The 20749-nt window shown below is 41.5% G+C and overlaps 1 protein-coding gene across 3 annotated transcripts in view; it reads right to left on the reverse strand.

The window, feature by feature from the left end:
• Nucleotides 1–432: 432 nt before the first annotated feature.
• The window catches only part of LOC135211177 (RNA polymerase II transcriptional coactivator-like), a 45063-nt gene continuing 24746 nt past the window's right edge, over nt 433–20749 (reverse strand). For all 3 annotated transcript variants that reach the window (XM_064244379.1, XM_064244378.1, XM_064244380.1), the window contains exons 3-4: nt 17949–18138; nt 433–1096 (exon numbers count right to left, since the gene is read on the reverse strand). In XM_064244379.1, coding sequence (XP_064100449.1) covers nt 1014–1096; nt 17949–18138 — 273 coding nt within the window. In that variant the 3' untranslated portion in view covers nt 433–1013. The remainder of the gene's footprint in view (nt 1097–17948; nt 18139–20749) is intronic.

Raw genomic sequence — 20749 nt, forward strand, 5'->3', positions numbered from 1 at the left:
TTGCAGATCAATCCTGTATTAACCTAAAGCTAAAAACTCAAATTTATAAGATGATCAAAACATGTTAAAAGGAAACTTGATTCCCAGGTCAAGTGGAGAGCAACTGTAAAAGGAAATGTATATATTAACCAGTGACAATAGTATATATTAACCAGTGACAATAGATTATGAGACCAGAATAGACAGGGGTAATAAAAAGATTAGCACTAACCTTCATAATACGTACCATACCTTTTGCAAAGATTCATAAGTATTAAGAGCAGAAACTATTTGTCATACAACCAATGCTTGTCTAAATAGTTAAGACATGATCACTCACAATAATAAAAATAATCTGAAACAGTCAGAATGCCAAACATATATGACTCCTGGACATTGGGAATCTCATAAAAAATTATAGAGCATGAAAACTAGGAAATAAAAGAAAAAGTCTTCAAAGGAATCATAGTATATATTTTCCCCTACAACAAACATACAGGGTAGAAGAAAGATTCCATAATTAGGATTTTTATCTAGTCTTGAAGAGATAACTCCCTATGGTTAATATGAAAAATCCTTATGCCTACATCTTTGACATTGCAACTTGTATTACAAGGAATGGTAGAGTACTTGGCAACTAGAAACTAATTATACAATATCTGTATTGTTTCACATTTACATAATCCAAACTCCTTGCTCATACTTCTTAAATACAGCCATCAAAGCAAGCAAACCTACACTCACAATATCAAATTTGAATAATATGTATGAAGAGCGAGGAAACATATCTTGATACTTTATTATGTAATAAATACACATTTTGTACTAAATAATACCAATGCAACAAAATTTATAATTTCCTCAAACAACTAATTTCAAAATAACCTTCAATAGCGTATAAATACCCTATTAATAGTGCTTTTGCAAGCTATAATGAGTAACAGAATGCTAAAGGCATCCTATTAAAACAAATTCTTAAGTAAACAGATCAGATCCCACATCAAAATATCAACCTCACAACCAATAGACAAAATTTAACGTAGCTGTTCAACTGCTCCATCAATACTGTCCATCAGTGACTTCACTTTCCCCCACTGAGAGGTAGACAGAGAAATGCCTGAAATAGCCAGATGAAAAATTAATGTTCCATTACAACACTCCAACCCTTATCAAATCAAACTAACTATGAACTTATCACTTACTGCTAAGATAACTAGTAAAATGAACTTATCACTTACTGCTAAGATAACTAGTAAAATAAGTGGTAAACTACCTTGACAGAGAATGAAAACACACATGGACACACGAGAATGATCAAGCAAACCCAATGCAGTTTATTACAAATTACAGTGGTACCTCGAGATATGAAAGGCTCAACTTATGAAAAACTCGAGATACGAAAGCAAATACAAAAAATTTTACGGCTCTACATACAAAAATTGCTCAAGATACGAAAGGTTGTTGTTGTAAAGACCAAGATTCGCCAGAACCACCGATTACAATTTTGAAACTCGAGCGCCACCAACTGAGTAGACTCGCTACCATCCTCCCACTCTCCCATTGGTTCCTGATGCTAGTCACCGCCATGAATCCTTCTCTCCTATTGGTCAGCATCCCTCCCATCATGCATCTACTACGTAGTGGCGTTCTTCAGCCATTGCTTCTCACCAGTGTTATCGTACGCACGCGAAATTCATTCGTTCACATATACGATTTAGTTTGTTAACGTAAATTCGTGTTAGTGATTTCGTTGTGCTACTTTATTGTGTTGTGTGAGAACCTAATTAGTATACTACATAACTTAATTACGTACAGTATGGTCATGGGTCCCAAGAAAGTTGCTGAAGTTCACAGAAAGAAGAGAATACTTTCTATGCAGACAAAAATGGAGATAATAAAAAAAGTATGAAGCTGGCTTGCGGTTAAGTGTGATCGCTAAGGAATACGGCCGAAATCCGTCGACGATAGGCACCATCCTTAAGCAGAAGCAGCCATCAAAGCAACTACACCTTCCAAGGTCGTGACTATTTTGTCCAACAAGAGGAGCCATGTGTATGATGAAATGGAGAGGCTGCTTCTTGTATGGATCGAGGACAAAGAAATCGATGGCGATACGATAACCGAGACGGCAATCTGCCAGAAGGCCAGCACTATTTTCGGCGATTTGATTGCCCTAGCCGAAAACGACAGAGGAGAGGGGACATTGACGGCAACCCCAGAGTTCAAGGCTTCTCATGGGTGGTTCGAAAAATTCCGTAAACGGACTGGCATCCATTCGGTGGTGAAGAAATTGAAATTACGCAAAGTATAAAAAAGTCAAAAGAAATTTAAAAATAAAAAAAATTTATTTTAAGTTTTTTTTGTAAAGTTAAGTGTTACAATTTTGTTAATGTGTTTTGTAAAGTTTAGTTTGTTTTTCTGACTTTTTTATGAGTTTCGTAAAGTTAAGTGTGCGTATCTGCCGTTTGTCCTCCTCCTCCTCTGCCACCACTTTCGGAGATAGCCTCACTTGAAAGGTAAGCTTCCACATTTTACGTTACAGTAATATTATTTCTTGTACACTAATATACACTTTATTTACAGGTTTTGCATTTTTATTATTAAGTTACGTATTGAATGGTCCAAATTGTTGTAGTATTTCATTGTTTATAAGTCAATTTACCTTTATTATGAAATTTACTGGTGTGTTTTTGGAGGGCTTGGAACAGATTAGCCATTTAACATGTAAAATGTGGTCCAAGATACGAAAACCTCATGATACGAAAGGCGCCTCGGAACGGATTAATTTCGTATCTCGAGGTACTACTGTATTATTATTAATTATCCATGAGGACCTTGACTGGAGCAATCTAACTCTCCATGGCATGCAACTTAAAAGAAATTTTCTGATCTACACTCCACTCAAAGCTGGCAATGGGGCCGGGTTTGGGAGCCAGGGTGAGGAGAGGATGGTACAGTTTGAGAAATGGGAACAGGTGGAACAGAAAAAGAATCTGTAACAGAGACATCAACATCCAAAGCCTGACTAGCTAATGTCTTTTTACTACCAGCCCTTGAGAACACTTTTCCTCTTCTTGTCTTTCTAATTTATTCAGATGACTATTCATCATTTTCCACAACTTATCACTTTTCCTCTTCTTGTCTTTCTAATTTATTCAGATGACTATTCATCATTTTCCACAACTTATCTCATTGTTCACATTCAATATTATTCAGATGACTATTCATCATTTTCCACAACTTATCTCATTGTCCACATTCAATATTATTCAGATGACTAGTCATCATTTTCCACAACTTACCTCATTGTGCACATTAAATATTATTCAGATGACTAGTCATCATTTTCCACAACTTATCATCTCATTGTTCACATTCAATAAGGTCAATTGAGGAGAACAAACTTGACCCCTACAATTTGTGCATACAGCATGTGGGTCATAATATGATTTAATTAATCTAGTAATGCAGCAACACTAAAAACTAGTGTCGGACATGGCTGACCAGACTAAGGTCAACAAAGTAAAAAATCGGCAATTTAAGTCCCAGAAACTATGTAATTGTGCCGAATCGGCTACCAAAGCCAGGAGTACTTCACCAATTGTAGTAACAATGATCAACTGAGAAGTCAACAAATAGAAAATTCTGCTGCTGATAATCACTGTTACAGTCATCAGCCAGCAGAAACAATTAACCTCTGCTGAGTTGATTCCGGTCGATCCCAAACTAATCCTTTACAATAATAATAAAGCATAAATCTAAATTTTATTTTCTTTCCACTATATAATAAAAACCAACTTACGAACAATTAAAGATACGAACGGCTGTCCAGAATGTAACTTGTTCATAAGTAGGGTGGTGTCTGCATTATCAAATCCCATTTTTATACATTCAACTTCCCTGTCAGATATGTACTTAGCTATAGACTCCGTCGTCCCCGACAGAAATTCGAATTTCGCGGCACACGCTACAGGTAGGTCAGGTGATCTACTGGCCTGCCGCTGGGTGGCAGGAATAGGAACTATTACCTTCTAAGGACAGATTTTCTCTGTCGCTGGGAATGTAAACAACACGTTTGCTTTCCCTCCTAATTTGATTTTCGTGTTTCATCGCCATTGATCTTATGGGCTACCTTTTACAGGGAAGTAATGGATCTTTGGTTTGGCATACGCTTTTATTAACTTTTGGTAATTTTTTGATAAGATTAAATCGAAAATTTTGAAGATTACATTACGTGTAACTACCGAAGTTTTCGATAGACACTCAACACTTTCAAGAAAGGGAATTACTTATATTTATTCATTTATACAAATAAGTGTTAGAATTTGATTGAGGAAATGTATATCTTTCTTCCTAGTTGGGGAAGTCAGAAAAGTAACTATATACGCTTCCTTTAGAAGCTTTATTAGCTTTTGTGTTAACGAGCAATTAGAGTATTAACGGTACTAGTAGTCGTTGCATCCTCATCACCTTCTTACCTAACAGAATCTACAATTTCATATTTGCAAATTGAAGATAAATGGATGTAGCTCAAATGCGAGCTCTTAAAAGGTAAGAAGTGAATATAATGTTCCCCATTGCAATAGAGGGTGCGTCTGATCGGCTCTGTCTCGCTCCCAGGCCTAGACCTCTTCCAAGCTCACAGGCCCAGAGGAGAAGGAATGTCGAAAGCCTTACGGAGGTTATGGAGAATCCCCACCGATCAGGCGTCCCCTCGGCAGGTTCTGTAGAAACGTCCCAGACTGCCAGGGATAGCCATTGGAAAGGCATCCTAATTCAATGTGTTCCCCTTATTATTATTGTCTTGACGAATAAGGAGAAGAAAGATTCAACGGAGTAGATTAAATGAAGATGCAAGATAATCTCGTCATGGGTATCGGAACCTCAGAAGAGACTGAGAAAGGAAGATATCATTCGATAACAGTTTCGGTAGAGGCATTGCCCTATCCGGTTTTCGTCCCCCGTACAGCTGGACTGGGGCGCTCTATCCCATGGGGGTTTGAAATGGTTTTCAGCAAATTCCTCATCGGTACATGTATATGAAAAATGATATTGTTAAGATACAATAAAGTTTTGTACATACTTACCTGGCAGATATATACTTAGCTATAGACTCCGTCGTCCCCGACAGAAATTCGAATTTCGCGGCACACGCTGCAGGTAGGTCAGGTGATCTACCGCCCCTGCCGCTGGGTGGCAGGAATAGGAACGATTACCGTTCTAGAACCAGATTTTCTCTTCCACCTGTCTCCTGAGGGGAGGTTGGGTGGGCCATCAATCGTATATATCTGCCAGGTAAGTATGTACAAAACTTTATTGTATCTTAACAATATCATTTTTGTACATGGAACTTACCCAGCAGATATATACTTAGCTGATTGACACCCTTGGTGGTGGGAAAGAGACAACTATTTACTGAATAGACAGGTAAACAACATACGTTGTAGGTAATAAATAAATAAAACCTTGGTTCCTACTAGATCAGGCGGAAGCCTCCATGGCTAATGCCTAGGAATCTGCTTCGCCTCAAGAGCCTCAGCGAGGATGTGACCTATGGCTAAGAGTTCTTGTGGGTCTGTCGATGGGGTCTTATCCATTTACTCGACAGAGCCTCTTACATGACAATATGCCTATGCCTAGTGGCATAATTAAGGAGCACAACACCGATCCCGATCACCTGATCCTAACACGAGGGTTAGTGCTTAAGTTGAAAAGAGTTATCTACAAACTCCTTTCAAACAACCCAAAGAAAAAACACGACGTTAAATAAAATTTAACTCACTAGTTAAGGATCAGTATCTGCTCCCTATCCCAGCAATGTATCCGCAGACACGTATCAACCAAGAGAGAAGGATCCCTCGAAGGTTATCTTGACATCCTTCGGATAATGGGAAGTCAACACAGAGTTGCATCTCCCGTATGTGACAGCTAATATGTCCTTATGACATATTGTTAGGGAAAGAACAAGAATTCGGAAAAGCTCGCACTTCATGCGCTTTTAATTCTCAGCTGTTTGAAGGAATCATCAATGCACTTATCAAGTGCTTAGGAGATCACAATGTCTCAAAGAAGGCCAGGGCGTTCTTTGATATAGATCTCTTCTGGGTGAAGCCTGGAGCCTGGCTAGCGCGTGGCAGGCGCCTAGCGCCTGTCTAGCGCCTCGCGCCTGGTCTGGAGCCTTGCGCCTGAATGGCGCCTAGAGCCTGGCTGGAGCCTCGCGCCTAGATGGCGCCTTGCGCCTGGCTGGCGCCTCGCGCCTGGCTGGTGCCTCGCGCCTGGCTGGTGCCTGATTGGCTCCTCCTTCCTGGCTAGCGCCTCGCGCCTGGCTGGAGCCTTGCGTCTGGCTGGTGCCTTGCGCCTGGAAGGCACCTGGAGCCTGGCAGAAGACTTCATGATTACTGTCTATGAGTCTGCATGCCTCAAGAGTTTCAGCGAGGTAGGGGACCTATGACTGACAAACCCTTCTGGATCATGTCAATGGGGGCTAGCCCGCTTACACGACAGAGCCTTCTCGGATCGTGCCAATGGGGGCTGACCCACTTACATGGCAGAGCCTTACCTGTATCATATCAATGGGGACTAGCCCTCTTACATGACAGAGCTTTAGGTTTCTCTTTACTGGATGGAAGGAGCCTTGCGTCTGGATGGATCCTCAATCCTGACTGGAGCCTAGCCTTGAAGGAGCCTGGCACCTGGATGGCGCCTGGCTGGCTTCCCTAGAAGGGGCCTGGCCTGGTCTCCTAGAGGCCTGGCTGGCTCCTAGAGGCCTGGCCTGGCTCCTAGAGCCTGGCTGGCTCCTGGAGCCTGGCTGGGCTCCTAGGAGCCTGCTGGCTCCTAGAGCCTGGCTGGCTCCTTGAGCCTGGCTGGCTCCTAGAGCCTGGCTGGCTCCTAGAGCCTGGCTGGCTCCTATAGCCTGGCTGGCTCCTAGAGCCTGGCTGGCTCCTAGAGCCTGGCTGGCTCCTAGAGCCTGGCTGGCTCCTAGAGCCTGGCTGGCTCCTAGAGCCTGGGCTGGCTCCTAAGCCTGGCTGGCGCCTCGCGCCTGGCTTGGCTCCTCCACACTTGCTGGAGCTTCGAGCTTGGAAGAGTCTCTAGGCTGTCTGACGATGTCCACATCGGACACTATTATATCTGTCCGATTTGTTCGCCTCTGGCGCATTTGCGCCAGGTTGGAGGCCCGCTCCTTCTCAGTATCCAACCATGACAGAGTTCCTTGGAACTGTCCGCCTCTGGCGTTTTTCGCCTGTATTGGCAATTTTGGCGCTTGGACTGGCGCTACATTGTCCGAGAGTCCTGAACAAAAACCACATAAGTTATCAGGAGACTGGAGAAGGGTGGAAGAAATTCTTCCCCTTTGAGCTTTTGGCCCCTGGCAAGGGGAGGTGATTTTAGTCAGCTACACCCAGTAGACGACAGGATATCTAACAACACGAGAGAGAAGAGTCTTCCTCCGAGGAGGATCCTTCGTGAACACTTCTTTTGCTAACGAGATCTCTTCTTACATGTTGATGAGGTTCCTCGTTGCAGAATCTTCCCTATCCTAGCCCGAAGGAAGGGAAGGAGTCGGAAAGTCGAAGGAGAGGGGACTGAGCTGAAATTGGGCGGAACCCTGATTTCTAGCTCTTATTGTATCCTTCTGAATACCTTCTGGGAAGCATTTTGAGCCCTCATCGCACCCCGAAGACTCTGTAGGCAAACGTTTAAACCATCTCTTCTTCTGTAGATGAAAATGTAAGTACCCTGCCTGGGCAACTAAACTTCTCTCTGAAAGCGTTGCGTCAGGAATAGAGGGATTTAATTCTTTTGCCAGACATACTATGCTGGCAAGAACCCATTGCCGAGTCTCCATTGAATCTGATGCGAGATTCCAATGCACAAAAATTCACTTGTCTTCTTGGTCGTTTAGGGCTAAGAGAAACAAAGAATTCCTTCATAAACTTCCTCAAAGAGTCAGATGAGGAGCAGTTCCATTTTGTCGGAACACGGAATCTGTGGCCACAAAAAAAAATCCCATTCGAAGTACATGATATCCTACTCTTGTCGTATTGGGGTATCGTATAAGATCCCGAAGATCTTAATCCTCTGTTATCTCTAATTCCCTTTGTAGAGACAGAGTATGGCCTTTAACTGCGTTCTTTGATAGCAGATATATACATAGGTGATTCTTCCCTCTGAAAGTGAGAAAAAACCTCGCTATGTGGTTCACAGAGGTATCGGAAGAGGACAGTTTCCTCATTCCCTAACACGATCTGCAGCAATTCTATGTCTTAGCCATGACTATTGTCATTTACCTTGAAAAAACCTCTCATTCATGTCCACTTCTGGTTCAGTCTGCACGCGGACAAGACTCAGAGTGGAGAGGTTTTATAGGTCTATTTTATAATAGATTCTGATAGAATATCCAGATACTCTTGGAAAAGCCTTACGAAACATGCTGTGAGAAGAACGTGACTTCTGTGAATCCAACCTCTCTAAGGCCAAAATGAGGCATACATCCTCTCTTCCTTTGACGCCCAATTATCTTAATATCTGTTAAGAATTTATAACTAGGGGAAAAAAGGCTAAAGTTTATTCCCCTTCTTTAAATTTAAAGATGTCTTATATTGCTACCTCTCTTGGTTCGAGGAAAAAGAAGCAGTCTAAAGGAAGCCTGTTCGTCTTCTACCTTACAAAGAGATCTATGAAGAAGACTTTCCGCAGGTTCTCACAACTCTTTTCAATAAATGTTAGACATACGTTAACAGTTATTATCTCGATCGAGAAGGTTCTCACGGACATGCAAAATCTTGCATCGAACCTCTTAAGGATCGTTACGTTTCCGTGTCTGTTCCCAAATAGGTTCTCTTTTGTTAACGCGAACCGGGCGAAAAAAGAGATTCTCGATGCTCTTTGCGATATGAGAGTGTCGTGGAATTGGCCTAAGTGATTAAAATAAATCATTTCATCATTCCTTGTAAGCGACCCCTTTTCGATTAAATGGGTAACGAAATCAGGAACGAATCTTGCCGTTACCGAGCCTGCTGTCCGAGAGGCTACTGGACTCTTAGGTTAATAACTCGCTAAAACGAGAAAATATCTTGGATGGTGCTTCTGGCACAATTTGCGCCAGCTGGCGCTTCCTTCTAGTTCTTTTTTAGGTTAGTGCCATAACATCTATGCCTTTATGGTACCCGACTCCTTCACATGTTAATTCCGTTCTTAGTGGGAAAAAACTTTTATATACGTTAGTATAGTCCCATTCAGGGAAACAACTTCTGCCACTAAGAGAATGTTTCCCATCCGACTCACCCAACTTCTCTTGAGCAATATCCGAATTTAAAAGGTTGTGTGCGTTTCTCGAAAGGATGAGAGAATTATATATATATCGCGCTGCCGTATTAGAATCCTTTATAATACTGTCACATTGTGGTAAACAGCATTAATCTAGGAAAACCTTTGTAAGGATATAGGAATTCTGTAGTTAACCTCGGTATGTGCATAAGACTTGACCATACCGTAGTCTTAAAGTGAATTCTCTACTACATTCATCTTCTCACTAAGCATGTACTCTAATAAGCCATGCTTTCGTAAGCATGAGAGCATTATACAATATAGAGTTTCGCTGCGTAGAATCCTTTAAAAATGTTACCTACGGTAAACAGCATTGAAATGTAATATCTTTCTTATTGAAAGCTTCTTAGCAAAAAAGGCAGACAATATTTTATTTATGTTTGCTTAACTATCCCCTCAATCCGAGGCTAAAACCACGATTGTAGGGGAGAGACACGGTTATTCATTCCATCCCGCAGGAGAGAGACATGTTACCGCCCACTCATGACCGACACCTACAGATACTGGCGTTGGTGTCTAAGCGATAGCAGTCTCGTTAGCCGACTGGCCTTACTCTTCCAGAGTTGCCAGCTACTCCATTTAATAAAGGAATCTTATAACATTATTATCGAACTTCAGGAAGTTCTTATAATGCATATCTAAGCGAAACAAGACTTCGATAAATCTAGAAGCTAAGTAGGTGTGTGTCTTAACAATCCCTTTAAGCGTAGTCCTTCCTAGGAAAATTCCTGAAGGATACTGGTAATTGAGTTGCTCAGCAAGAAGTAACTACGGTATGTGCTTATGATTTGCCGTATCGTATTCTCATACAGCAGATACTCTACTACCTTCTTTCCCTGCCGAGGCAGATAGAGAAAGGATATTCTGGCGCCTGGATCCTTGCACCTAGCGCCTGGAATGTTCCGCGCGCCTGGAATGTTCCGCACGCTAGAAAGGAGACTCGCTCCTGGAACGTTCCGCTTGCGTGGAAGGTCCCGTGCGCCCTGACAGTTCCGAGCGCCTACTAGACCCCTTTTTAGAAAGAGCCTCTTGCCCGGAAACGTTCAATGGAAGGATCGTTCTGATTGCCACTCTACTGTAAGGCTCCTTGCTCTAGCCGTCTGTTTTTCTGGCGCAATTTGCGCCAGGCTGGCGCTTCGTCTCTTTGAAGGCGCCTTGCGCCAAGAAAAATTTTCTAGAACGCGGCTCGCGTTTGTTGTAGGAACGCGGCTCGCGCTAGTCTGTTAGCTGGAACGCGCCTCGCTGCTGGCTATAGGAACGTACCTCACGCTAGCTTGCTGGAACGCGGCTTCCTGGCAGCGGCTGGCTCTTGCTCAGTGTTCTCTTAGTTTTCAGAGAACGCGCTAGATCACCTCCACCAAACATAAGCATTCTTCGTCTTTTCGGCTGTAAGATGAAGAGACGCACTTTTTTAAGGATGCCTTATCAATGGCTATCCTTGGCAGTCTGGGACGTTCTACAGAACCTGCCGAGGGGGGACGCCTGACCGGTGGGGGTTCTCCCTAACCTTCCTGCGGCTGTCGACTTTCCTCCTCCACTGGGTCTGGGAGTTTGGAAGAGGTCTAGGCCTGGAAGCGCTACGGAGCCGATCAGACGCACCCTCCACTGCACTGGGAACACTATATTCACTTCTTTTACCTTTTTAGAGCTCGCCTTTCTAGCTCCATCCAATTTATCTTCAAATTTGCACATATGAATTTGTCAATTCTGTGGAGTAAGAAGGTGATGAGGATGCAACCAACCACTAGAAATTGTCAATACTCTAACTGCTCGTTAGTACGAGAGCTCTTAAAGCTTCTAAAGGAAGCGTATCTAGTTATATGCTTTCTGACTTCCTAAAGTAGGAAGTTAATCTTATATTTCCTTCATCAAGTTCTAACACTTATACACGTATTAGTGAAAAAAAAAATCAATATTTCCCCTATTGCAAAATATAAGTGTCTACCGAAAAATTCGGTAGTTTCACGTAATATATTCTTCGAAATTTCGAAGCCAAATTCATTAAAAAGTTAATAAAAGCGTATGCCAAACCAAAGACCCAGTACTTCCCTGCAAAAGACAGCCCAGAAGGTCGATGGCGATGAAAAAACGAAAATCAAGTCAGGAGGTAGCAACAACGTATGTTGACACTACCGCGACAGAGAAAATCTGGTTCTAGAACGGTAATCGTTCCTATTCCTGCCACCCAGCGGCAGGGGCGGTAGATCACCTGACCTACCTGCAGCGTGTGCCGCGAAATTCGAATTTCTGTCGGGGACGACGGAGTCTATAGCTAAGTATATATCTGCTGGGTAAGTTCCATGTACAAAATATATCTATTCTGAGAACAAATTAGATATTAAAGAAGTGACTCCTGCTAGGAGTCAGCCAAGCGTATGACTCCTTCAAAGAGTGAGGAGTCAGCCAGAAGCATGACTCCTGCTAGGAGTGAGGAGTCAAACCAGACGTGTGACTCCTCTCAGGAGGGAGGAGTCAGCCAAGAGTATGTCTCCTTCCAGGAGTGAGGAGACAGCTAGAAGTGTGGCTCCTTCCAGGAGTAAGGAGTCAGCAAGACGCGCGACTCCTGCCAAGAGTGAGGAGTCAACCAGACACGTGACTCCTGCCAGGAGTGAGGAGTCAACCAGACACGTGACTCCTGCCAGGAGTGAGGAGTCAACCAGACGTGTGACTCCAGCCAGGAGTGAGGAGTCACCTGGACGCATGGCTCCAGCCAGGAGTGTGGCGCCAGCCAGGAGTGAGGAGTCACCCAGGAGGCAGGAGCCAGGAGTGAGGAGTCACACAGGAGGCAGGAGTCGACTTGACTCTTATCCGTGAAAGTTTTTGATGGCTCTTCCCCAGACAGAAGCCTTCCCCTTCGGATCGAAGGAGGTCTTGGAAAGACTCATACTCCAAACGGGATATCCTGAATTGACTTATGGAGAGAAGTCAGTGACGAGACTTCTCGTTTTAGTTTTTGGCAGAATTAGCCTTCTCCTGGCAAAGGCACAAGATGTTGCCAGGCGCCAGGAGTATTCGGAACGCGATACTCCTACCAGGCGCCAGGAGTATTTAGTTCACGATAATCCTCCTAGCAAAGCGATACTTCTGCCAGGCGCCAGGAGTATTCCAAACACGATACTCCTCCCAGGCGCCAGGAGTATTCGGAACGCGATACTCCTACCAGGCTCCAGGAGTATTCCGATCATGATACTCCTCCTAGCAAGCGATACTCCTGCCAGGCGCCAGGAGTATTCCGAGTATGATACTCCTCCCAGGCGCCAGGAGTATTCGGAACGCGATACTCCTGCTAGGCGCCAGGAGTATTCTGATCGCCAGGAGTATTCCGAGCACGATACTCCTCCCAGGCGCCAGGAGTATTCTAGGCAAGATGCCCCTCTCCGGTTAGAAGTGCTTCTTCTGAGGAGAGGAAGGAATCAAGGGAGGAGACAGACGGGAGAAAGGAGCCTTCTCCTTCCGAGCCTCTTAACTTAGAAGACATTTCGGAAGACGAGGTTTTTTAGAAAGAAGGGCTTTCAAATTATAGTTCTTTCTTCTCTCCTTTTAGAAGAGTATGGAGATTCGTTGACTCCAGCTACTAGAGCGAGGGACCTTATACAGGCGATAGGCGCCAGCCAGGAGCGAGGCACCAGCCAGGCGCCAGGCTCCAAGATTTCCAACTTCTTAGTGTTTGGAGATATAATTCATCAAGTCTCCTCTTTGAGATTTGTCACAAGATTAGTTGTTTCCTGACAGGGAGGCAAGATGTCGCACAGGCGGCCGTCGCCGTGTCAGGATGGGCTGTGATTGTGGGAAGTTTCTAAGAAGAACAAACTTCTCATGACAGCGAATACTGGTCGCATGAGCGACTTCATCTGTCATAAGGGTTTGTTGCGGGGAAACATTCTTTGCCAGATCAACCTTCAACTGACAGGAGGAGACTGGTATTGTTAAAGCATTCACTTTGTAAAAAGAGACTCTCCCCTCAAGGGACTCACTCTTCTCTCAACATTATGAACAAGAGATGAAAGATATATTAGACTCGTAAGTCATTGAGGGTGCAGGTCTTTCAAAGTACAAGACCTTAGCAGCCCGGTTATGACAAGAGTTTGGCGAGTCGGGGGAGTCCTGCCAACTCTCCCTTTCATAGTTATTTTCTATTTAGAGGACTATAAGTCATCCTCTTCTATAGATATTTGCAGCAAACCGGTTTCAGAAGGAGAGCTTTGCAATTGTTTGGAAGGAGATAAGACTGGTAGGAGCTCTCGTTATTTGGTTAGAGGCTCCTTCAGTAATAGAGGCACATTTTACGGCCTTAAGTCCAAGTAATAGGAAACGGGAATGGTTCTCTTAGATCCTTGCTACTCGTTTAGGATCTCCTTCGTTTAACACTGATTTGTCTTATTGACTAAAGGAACGAAGTTAGAAAATTTCCATTCTCTCTCTACCTCGGCAAGGAAAGAATGTAGTAGAGAATTCACCTTAAGTAAAGGTACGGCATATGCACATACAGAGTTTAACTACAGAATTCCAACTATCCTTACAGAGGTTTCCTAGATTAATACTGTTTACTACAATGTGGCAGTATTAGGATGGATTCTAATTCGGCAGAGCACGATTTAACCTATTTGGAAACAAGCGCGGAACGCAAAAATCCTTACCAGGTTTGATGCAGGATTTTGCACGTCCGTGAGAACCTTCTCGATCCTCGATAATAACTGCTAACGTATGTTAACATTTATTGGAAAGAGTTGTGAGAACCTGCGGAAAGCATTCACAGATCTCTTCGCAAGGTAGAAGACGAACGAGCTTCCTATAGACTGCTTCCTTTTCCTCGAAACAAGAGAGGTAGCAAGATACGCCATCTTTAATTTAATAGGAGAATAAACTTTAGTCTTTTTTCCCCTAGTTATATATATTCTTAATAGATATTAAGATAAATGGGTGTCAAAGGAAGAAGATGAATGCCTCATTTTGGCCTTAGAGAGGTTGGATTCACAGAGGTCACTTTCTTCTCTCAGCATGTGTCGGAAGGTTTTCTAAGAGAGTCTGGATATTCTGTCAGAATCTATTATAAATAGACTTGAAAAACCTCTCCACTCTGAGTCGGCCTGCGTGCAGACGGACCAGAAGTAAACATGAATGAGGGGATTTTTCAGGAGAAGCTTGATAATTCCTTAAAACATGCTAAAGGGCATAGAGTTGCTGCAGATCATGCTAGACGGAAGGGGGAAACTGTCCCCTTCCGATACCTCTGTGAACCACATAAAGTAAAAGATATACTCTGTCTCAACGAAGAGTATTAGAGATAGCAGAGAATTAAGATCTTCCGGATCTTATATAATACCTCTATACAACAAGAGTAGGAGATCTTATACTTAGAATGGGACCCTAATTTGGGCCTCAGATTCCGTGTTCTGACAAGATAGGACTGCTCATCATCAAATGTTTCTCTTGGTCCTAAACGACCAAAAGGACAAGTGAAATTTTGGGCTTTGGAATCTGGAATCAAATTCTACGAAGACTCGGCAATGGGTTCTTGCCAGCATAGTATGTTGGCAAAAGAACTAAAGCCTTTTATTCCTGAATCAACGCCTTCAGATGGAGGATTCGTTGTCCAGGCAATGTATTTACGTTTTCTTCTATAGAAGAGCAAAAGGTTAAACGGTTGCTGACAGTGTCTTTGGAATGCGATGATGGCTCAAACTACTTCCTAGAAGGTTCAGAGAGATACATTAAAGCTAGAAATCAGGAGTCCTCCCAATTTCAGCTCAGGGTCTCCTTAAGCTTCCAGGCTCCTTCCCTTCCTTCGGGCAAGGATAGGGAAGAATCTGCAACGAGAAAACTCATCAACATGTAGGAGGAGAGCTCGTTAGCAACGGAAGTATTCAAGAAGGATCCTCCTCGGAGGAAGACTTGTCTCTCGGACTGTTAGATTTCCTATCGTCTACTGGATGCAGCTGACTAAAATCACCTCCCCTTGCCGGAGAGACCAAAAGCTCAAAGTGAAAGAATTTCTTCCACCCTTCTCCAGTCTCCTGATAAACGATTGAGGATGTTCAGGACTTTCGGACAATGTAGCGCCAATCAGGCGCCAAAGTGCCAAAACAGGGCGTAAAGACACCAGAGGAAGACAGTCCAATTAACACTGTCATTGTCTGATGAGGAGAAGGAGCGGGTCTCCAACCTGGCGCAGTGCGCTAGAGGCGAACAAATCGGAAAAAGTGTCCGATGTGGACATCGCCAGTTTTCCTCGAGACTCTTAACAAGCTCGAAGCTCCAGCAATTGGGGAGAAAACAGCCAGGTGCCAGGCGCGAAGTTCCAGGCAGGCGCAAGGCTCTAGCCAGGCGCGAGGCGTCAGGCAAGCAACATGCGCCAGCCAAGCGCGAGGCACCAGGCAGGCGCAAGGCACCAGCCAGGCGCGAGGCGCCAGCCAGGCTCTAGGCTTCATCCAGAAGAGATCAATTTCAAAGAAAGCCCTGGTCTTCTTTGGAACATTGTGATCTCTAAAGCACTTCTTAAGTAACTTGATGATTCCTTCAAAAAGCTGAGAATTAAAAGCGCTTGAAGTGCGAGCTTTCAACAATTCTTGTTCTTTCCATAACAATATGTCGTGAGAGACATATTAGCTGTAATTTATGGGAGATGCAACTCTGTGTTGTCTTCTCTTTACACAAAGGAGGTCAAGTTGACCTATGAGAGATCCTTCTCTCTTGGTTACGTGTCTACGGATACGTTGCTGGGATAGGGAGCCGACACTGATCCTTAACTAGCGAGTTAAAAAAAAAAAATTTTATTTTAACATAAGTATACTACTATTTTCTTTGGGTTATTTGAAATGAGTTTGGGGATAGCTCTTTTCAAATTAAGCACAAACCCTCGTGTTAGGATCAGGTGATCGGGATCGGTGTTGTGCTCCTTAATTATGCCATTAGGCATAGGTGTATTGTCATGTAAGTGGATAAGACCCCATTGACAAATGACCATTAGATTTTGTCGAGTAAGTGGATAAGACCCCATTGACAGATCTACAAGAACTCTTAGCCATAGGTCACATCCTCGCTGAGGCTCTTGAGACGAAGCAGACTCCTAGCAATAGCTAGGAAGTCAACCCTTCGTCTGAAACACATAGGAACCAAGGTTTTATTTATTTATTACCTACAACGTATGTTGTTTACCTGTCTACTCAGTAATTAGCTGTCTCTTATATGTTGTTTACCTGTCTACTCAGTAATTAGCTGTCTCTTACCCGCCACCAATGGGTGCCAATCAGCTAAGTATATATCTGACAGGGAAGTTGAATGTATAAAAATGTTATTGTCATGATACAATAAAGTTTTATACATACTTACCTGGCAGATATTTACTTAGCTATAGACTCCGTCATCCCCGACAGAAATTCGAATTTCGCGGCACACGCTACAGGTAGGTCAGGTGATCTACGTGCCTGCTGCTGGGTGGCAGGAATAGGAACTATTACCTTCTAAGGACAGATTTTCTCTTCCACCTGTCTTCTGCGGGGAGGCTGGGTGGGCCATTTTATCGTATATATCTGCCAGGTAAGTATGTATAAAACTTTATTGTATCATGACAATAACATTTTGTCTATTAGGATACCTTGTTTTAAACCAATCTTACACCCAAAGAAAAGAAGTGGTTTCCATATGAAAGACAGAGGATTTTTTTTCTTTTTTTGTTTGTGTGACCCTGGGATTCCTAATTATCATGAAGTTTACTGTCCAATTCTTTTATGGTAATTTTCATCCATGCTTTTTACTTCAAGCTGGCAAGTTGAGACATCATCTACATTCACTTGTAACTTGATCAGCATGTGCAAGGTTATAATTGAATATTTAGGAAGACAACCCATGTTAACATCCAAAATCTGCTTTTTAAATTAAGTACAGCTCACTTATGTTGAGACATTGTGTCTTGAATTACAGTACACGAAGTAAGGCACAGAATTTAACGTGAGAAGGGACAACAGCTACAGTAGTAGTATATAAGCATCTTTAATTTAAATGTGAACTAAATCTTGGTTAAAAATTCACATCAATAAGTTCTGTTACACCTTTGACTTGAGTGAATGCTCCCTAACTATGAACTTTAATTACCTAGTAAAACAGAAAGTGATAGGAGGTGATAGATAACCTATACACACGTGCTAACGTAAACCAACAACTAGCAGCTGACGTGATGTCACAGTATTTAATAGCTAGAGGAAGCATCGAACAACTTATGATAAAATCAATAAAGGGGCAATGTGGAGGGTGGTGAGACTATAATGTAACAGAAGTTATTAGGAGCTATTTTCATAGCTTTAAATAACTTAACTATGAAATATTTATATGTTGAAATATTCAAGAGGGAAAGTAAATGGTTTGCTGTATAAAGTCTCAAATACGGGTTTGTTCTACCTCCTTGTGGCTGTTTAATAACTTTATGAAAGGTTGATATGGGAAGGTGAAAAATGTCTTTAGAGGTAGGTACTGTACTGAGTTCTTGGATTCTTTGTAGGTAGGTACTGTACCGAGTTCTTTGATAAGGAAATAGGTTGTGAATGGTATGAGGAGAATATCAGAAGTAATTAAGAGGGGGGAGGGAGATTTAACTTACCATGGCCAAAGTAAACATTTATCTAAATATATGAGAGAGAGAGACTAACCTTTTTTTCCAGGGAGGACTTTCCCATCCTTCTCATAAAATTCACGAATATCAACGTAGACCCGTCCTTTGAATTCTCGTACAGTAACCCTCCTGAGGCCATCAATGTCAAAGTATGACTCTCCACTATCATTTGTCTTGGCTGCACCATCACCTCCACCAGACTTTGACTTCTTTGGTGGTGGTGCTCTCTAGAATAAAAAAAAATTCATGGTTACCGGGCTTTACCTCCAATTCACGAACATAATAGCCAGAAGGATTTCTTCGCCTTCCTGAACTAGACTAAGTAAAACTATATTACCACAAAGTTCTGAACTTTCTATGGCAGAAAATATAAATCTGTAAGCGTAAAGTATTAGGAAAATTGTTTAAAAAATTATGAATCTTTGAAATAATTCACAGAAGTGAATTCTTTCCAAATTATGTATTATATATATATGTATATATTACAGCACACTTGAGTTTCCTCATCATCATTGCCATTCTTACTGTTAATTCTGAAATACCATAGGACAAAATCCTTTGGAAACACGCCAGAGCCATTAACCCTTAAATGCAGAGCCGGTATTTCCGAAAGTGTCTCCCGTAAGCCGGCGGCGTTCGTGAGTAAGCGCCGAAGCGGAAATAATCACAGCATGCTTAGTTTTCAAGATTAAGAGTTCAAGTTTTCAATAATTCACCATAAATCGAAATATTGTGCTAGAGACTTCCCGTTTGTTGCAAAATGAAGGTAATTGTTTGAATATTACTAGACAGTAAGTGTTGTAGCTTACAATTGCAGTTTTCGACCATTTCAGTAGAGTTGAAATTGACCGAAAGTCGAATTTTTTCTATTTATTGTTATTCATATGAAAATATTTCAAAACTGATAAAAGCTACAACCATGAGTTATTTTTTGTTGTATTTTACATGAAATTGCGCACATTTTCATATATAAAACTTTATGTAACAGCTAATATAAAACAGTGCAAACATTATGACAATCCGACGAAAGAATAAAGAATTTCTGATTTTTTTTTTTTTTTTTAGTTACCGCACGGACGTAAGGAATTTTGTTTTTTCCAAAAAATTCACCATAAATCGAAATATTGTGCTAGGGACTTCCAATTTATTGCAAAATGAAGGTAAATGATTGAACATTACTAGAATGTAACAGTTTTAGCTTACAATTGCGTTTTTCGACCATTTCAGTCGAGTCAAAGTTGACCGAAGGTTGAAATTTTGGTACTTATCGTGATTTATACGAAAATATTTCAAAACTGATCATTTTTTCATATAGAAAATGATAGTTATTGTACAATAAAGTTTCATACATACTTACCTGGCAGATATATACTTGGCTATGGACGACGGAGTCTATAGCTAAGTATATATCTGACAGGGAAGTTGAATGTATGAAAACTTTATGTAACGGCTAATGTAAAACGGTGCAAACATTACGACAATCTGATGAAAGAATTTCTGATTTTTTTGGCAGAATTACCGCTCAGATGTAAGGAAAGTTTTTTTTTTTTTTCAAAAATTCACCAAAATCAAAATATTGTGCTAGACTTCCAATTTGTTGCAAAATTAAGTTAAATGATTAAATATTACTAGAATGTAACAGTTTTAGCTTACAATTGCATTTTTCGACCTTTTCGGTCGAGTCAAAGTTGACCGAAGGTTGAAATTTTGGTACTTATCGTAATTTATATGAAAATATTTCAAAACTGATAAAAGTTACAACCAAGGGTTGTTTTTAGTTGTATTCTACATAAAATTGCACACATTTTCATATATAAAACTCTATGTAACGGCTAATATAAAACGGTGTAAAAATTACGACAAAGTGACGAAACAATTTCCGAGATGTGTCGTTGATGCTTTTTAGTGCGAGAAGAAAGAAATTCATGCATGCGCACCTGGGTAATGCTTGTAAACAAAACATAAAATTTTTTGCCAAGTAGGCCATAACTATTTTTCCACGAATATTTAAAAAAACTTTTTGGCGTCAACGTATTTTATGTCAATTAACCCTTAAACGTCGATTGGACGTATTATATTATACGTCAACATAATTTGTCGGTTTGGTGCCGATTGGACATATGGTACATCAATATAAAAAGTTTTTTTAAAAATTCATGGAAAAATACTTATAGGCCTACCAGGCAAAAACTTTAGAATCACGCGCCCTGGGGGATGCTGTGAGCTCACGGATCAAGGCTTGTTTTGTTTACATTCGTTACACAGGCGCGCAAGCGCGAATTTCTTTCTTCTCGCACTACAAAACATCAGCGACACATCTCAGAAATTATTTCGTCACTTTGACATAATTTTTGCACCATTTTATATTAGCAGTTACACGGAGTATTATATATGATAATGTGTGCAATTTTACATAGAATACAACTAAAAACAACTCATGGTTGTAGCTTTCATCAATTTTGATATAAATAACGAAAAGTGCCAAAATTTCAACCTTCGGTCAACTTTGACTCTACCGAAATGAAAATCGCAATTGTAAGCTAAAACTCTTATATTCTAGTAATAATCAACAATTTACCTTTATTTTGCAACAAATTGGAAGTCTCTAGCACAATATTTTGATTTATGGTGAATTTATGAAAAAAAAAATTGGCGCACTAACTTCCAAAAAAATCATAAATTTTTTTGTCCAATTGTCGTAATGTTTGCGCCATTTTAATTTAGCCGTTATATAAAGTTTTATATATGGAAATGTGCGCAATTTCATGTAGAATACAACAACAAAACAATCCATGGTTGTAGCTTTTATCAGTTTTGAAATATTTTCATATAAATAAT

Source organism: Macrobrachium nipponense, chromosome 4, assembly GCF_015104395.2.
Source record: "Macrobrachium nipponense isolate FS-2020 chromosome 4, ASM1510439v2, whole genome shotgun sequence".
Classification (NCBI taxonomy): domain Eukaryota; kingdom Metazoa; phylum Arthropoda; class Malacostraca; order Decapoda; family Palaemonidae; genus Macrobrachium; species Macrobrachium nipponense.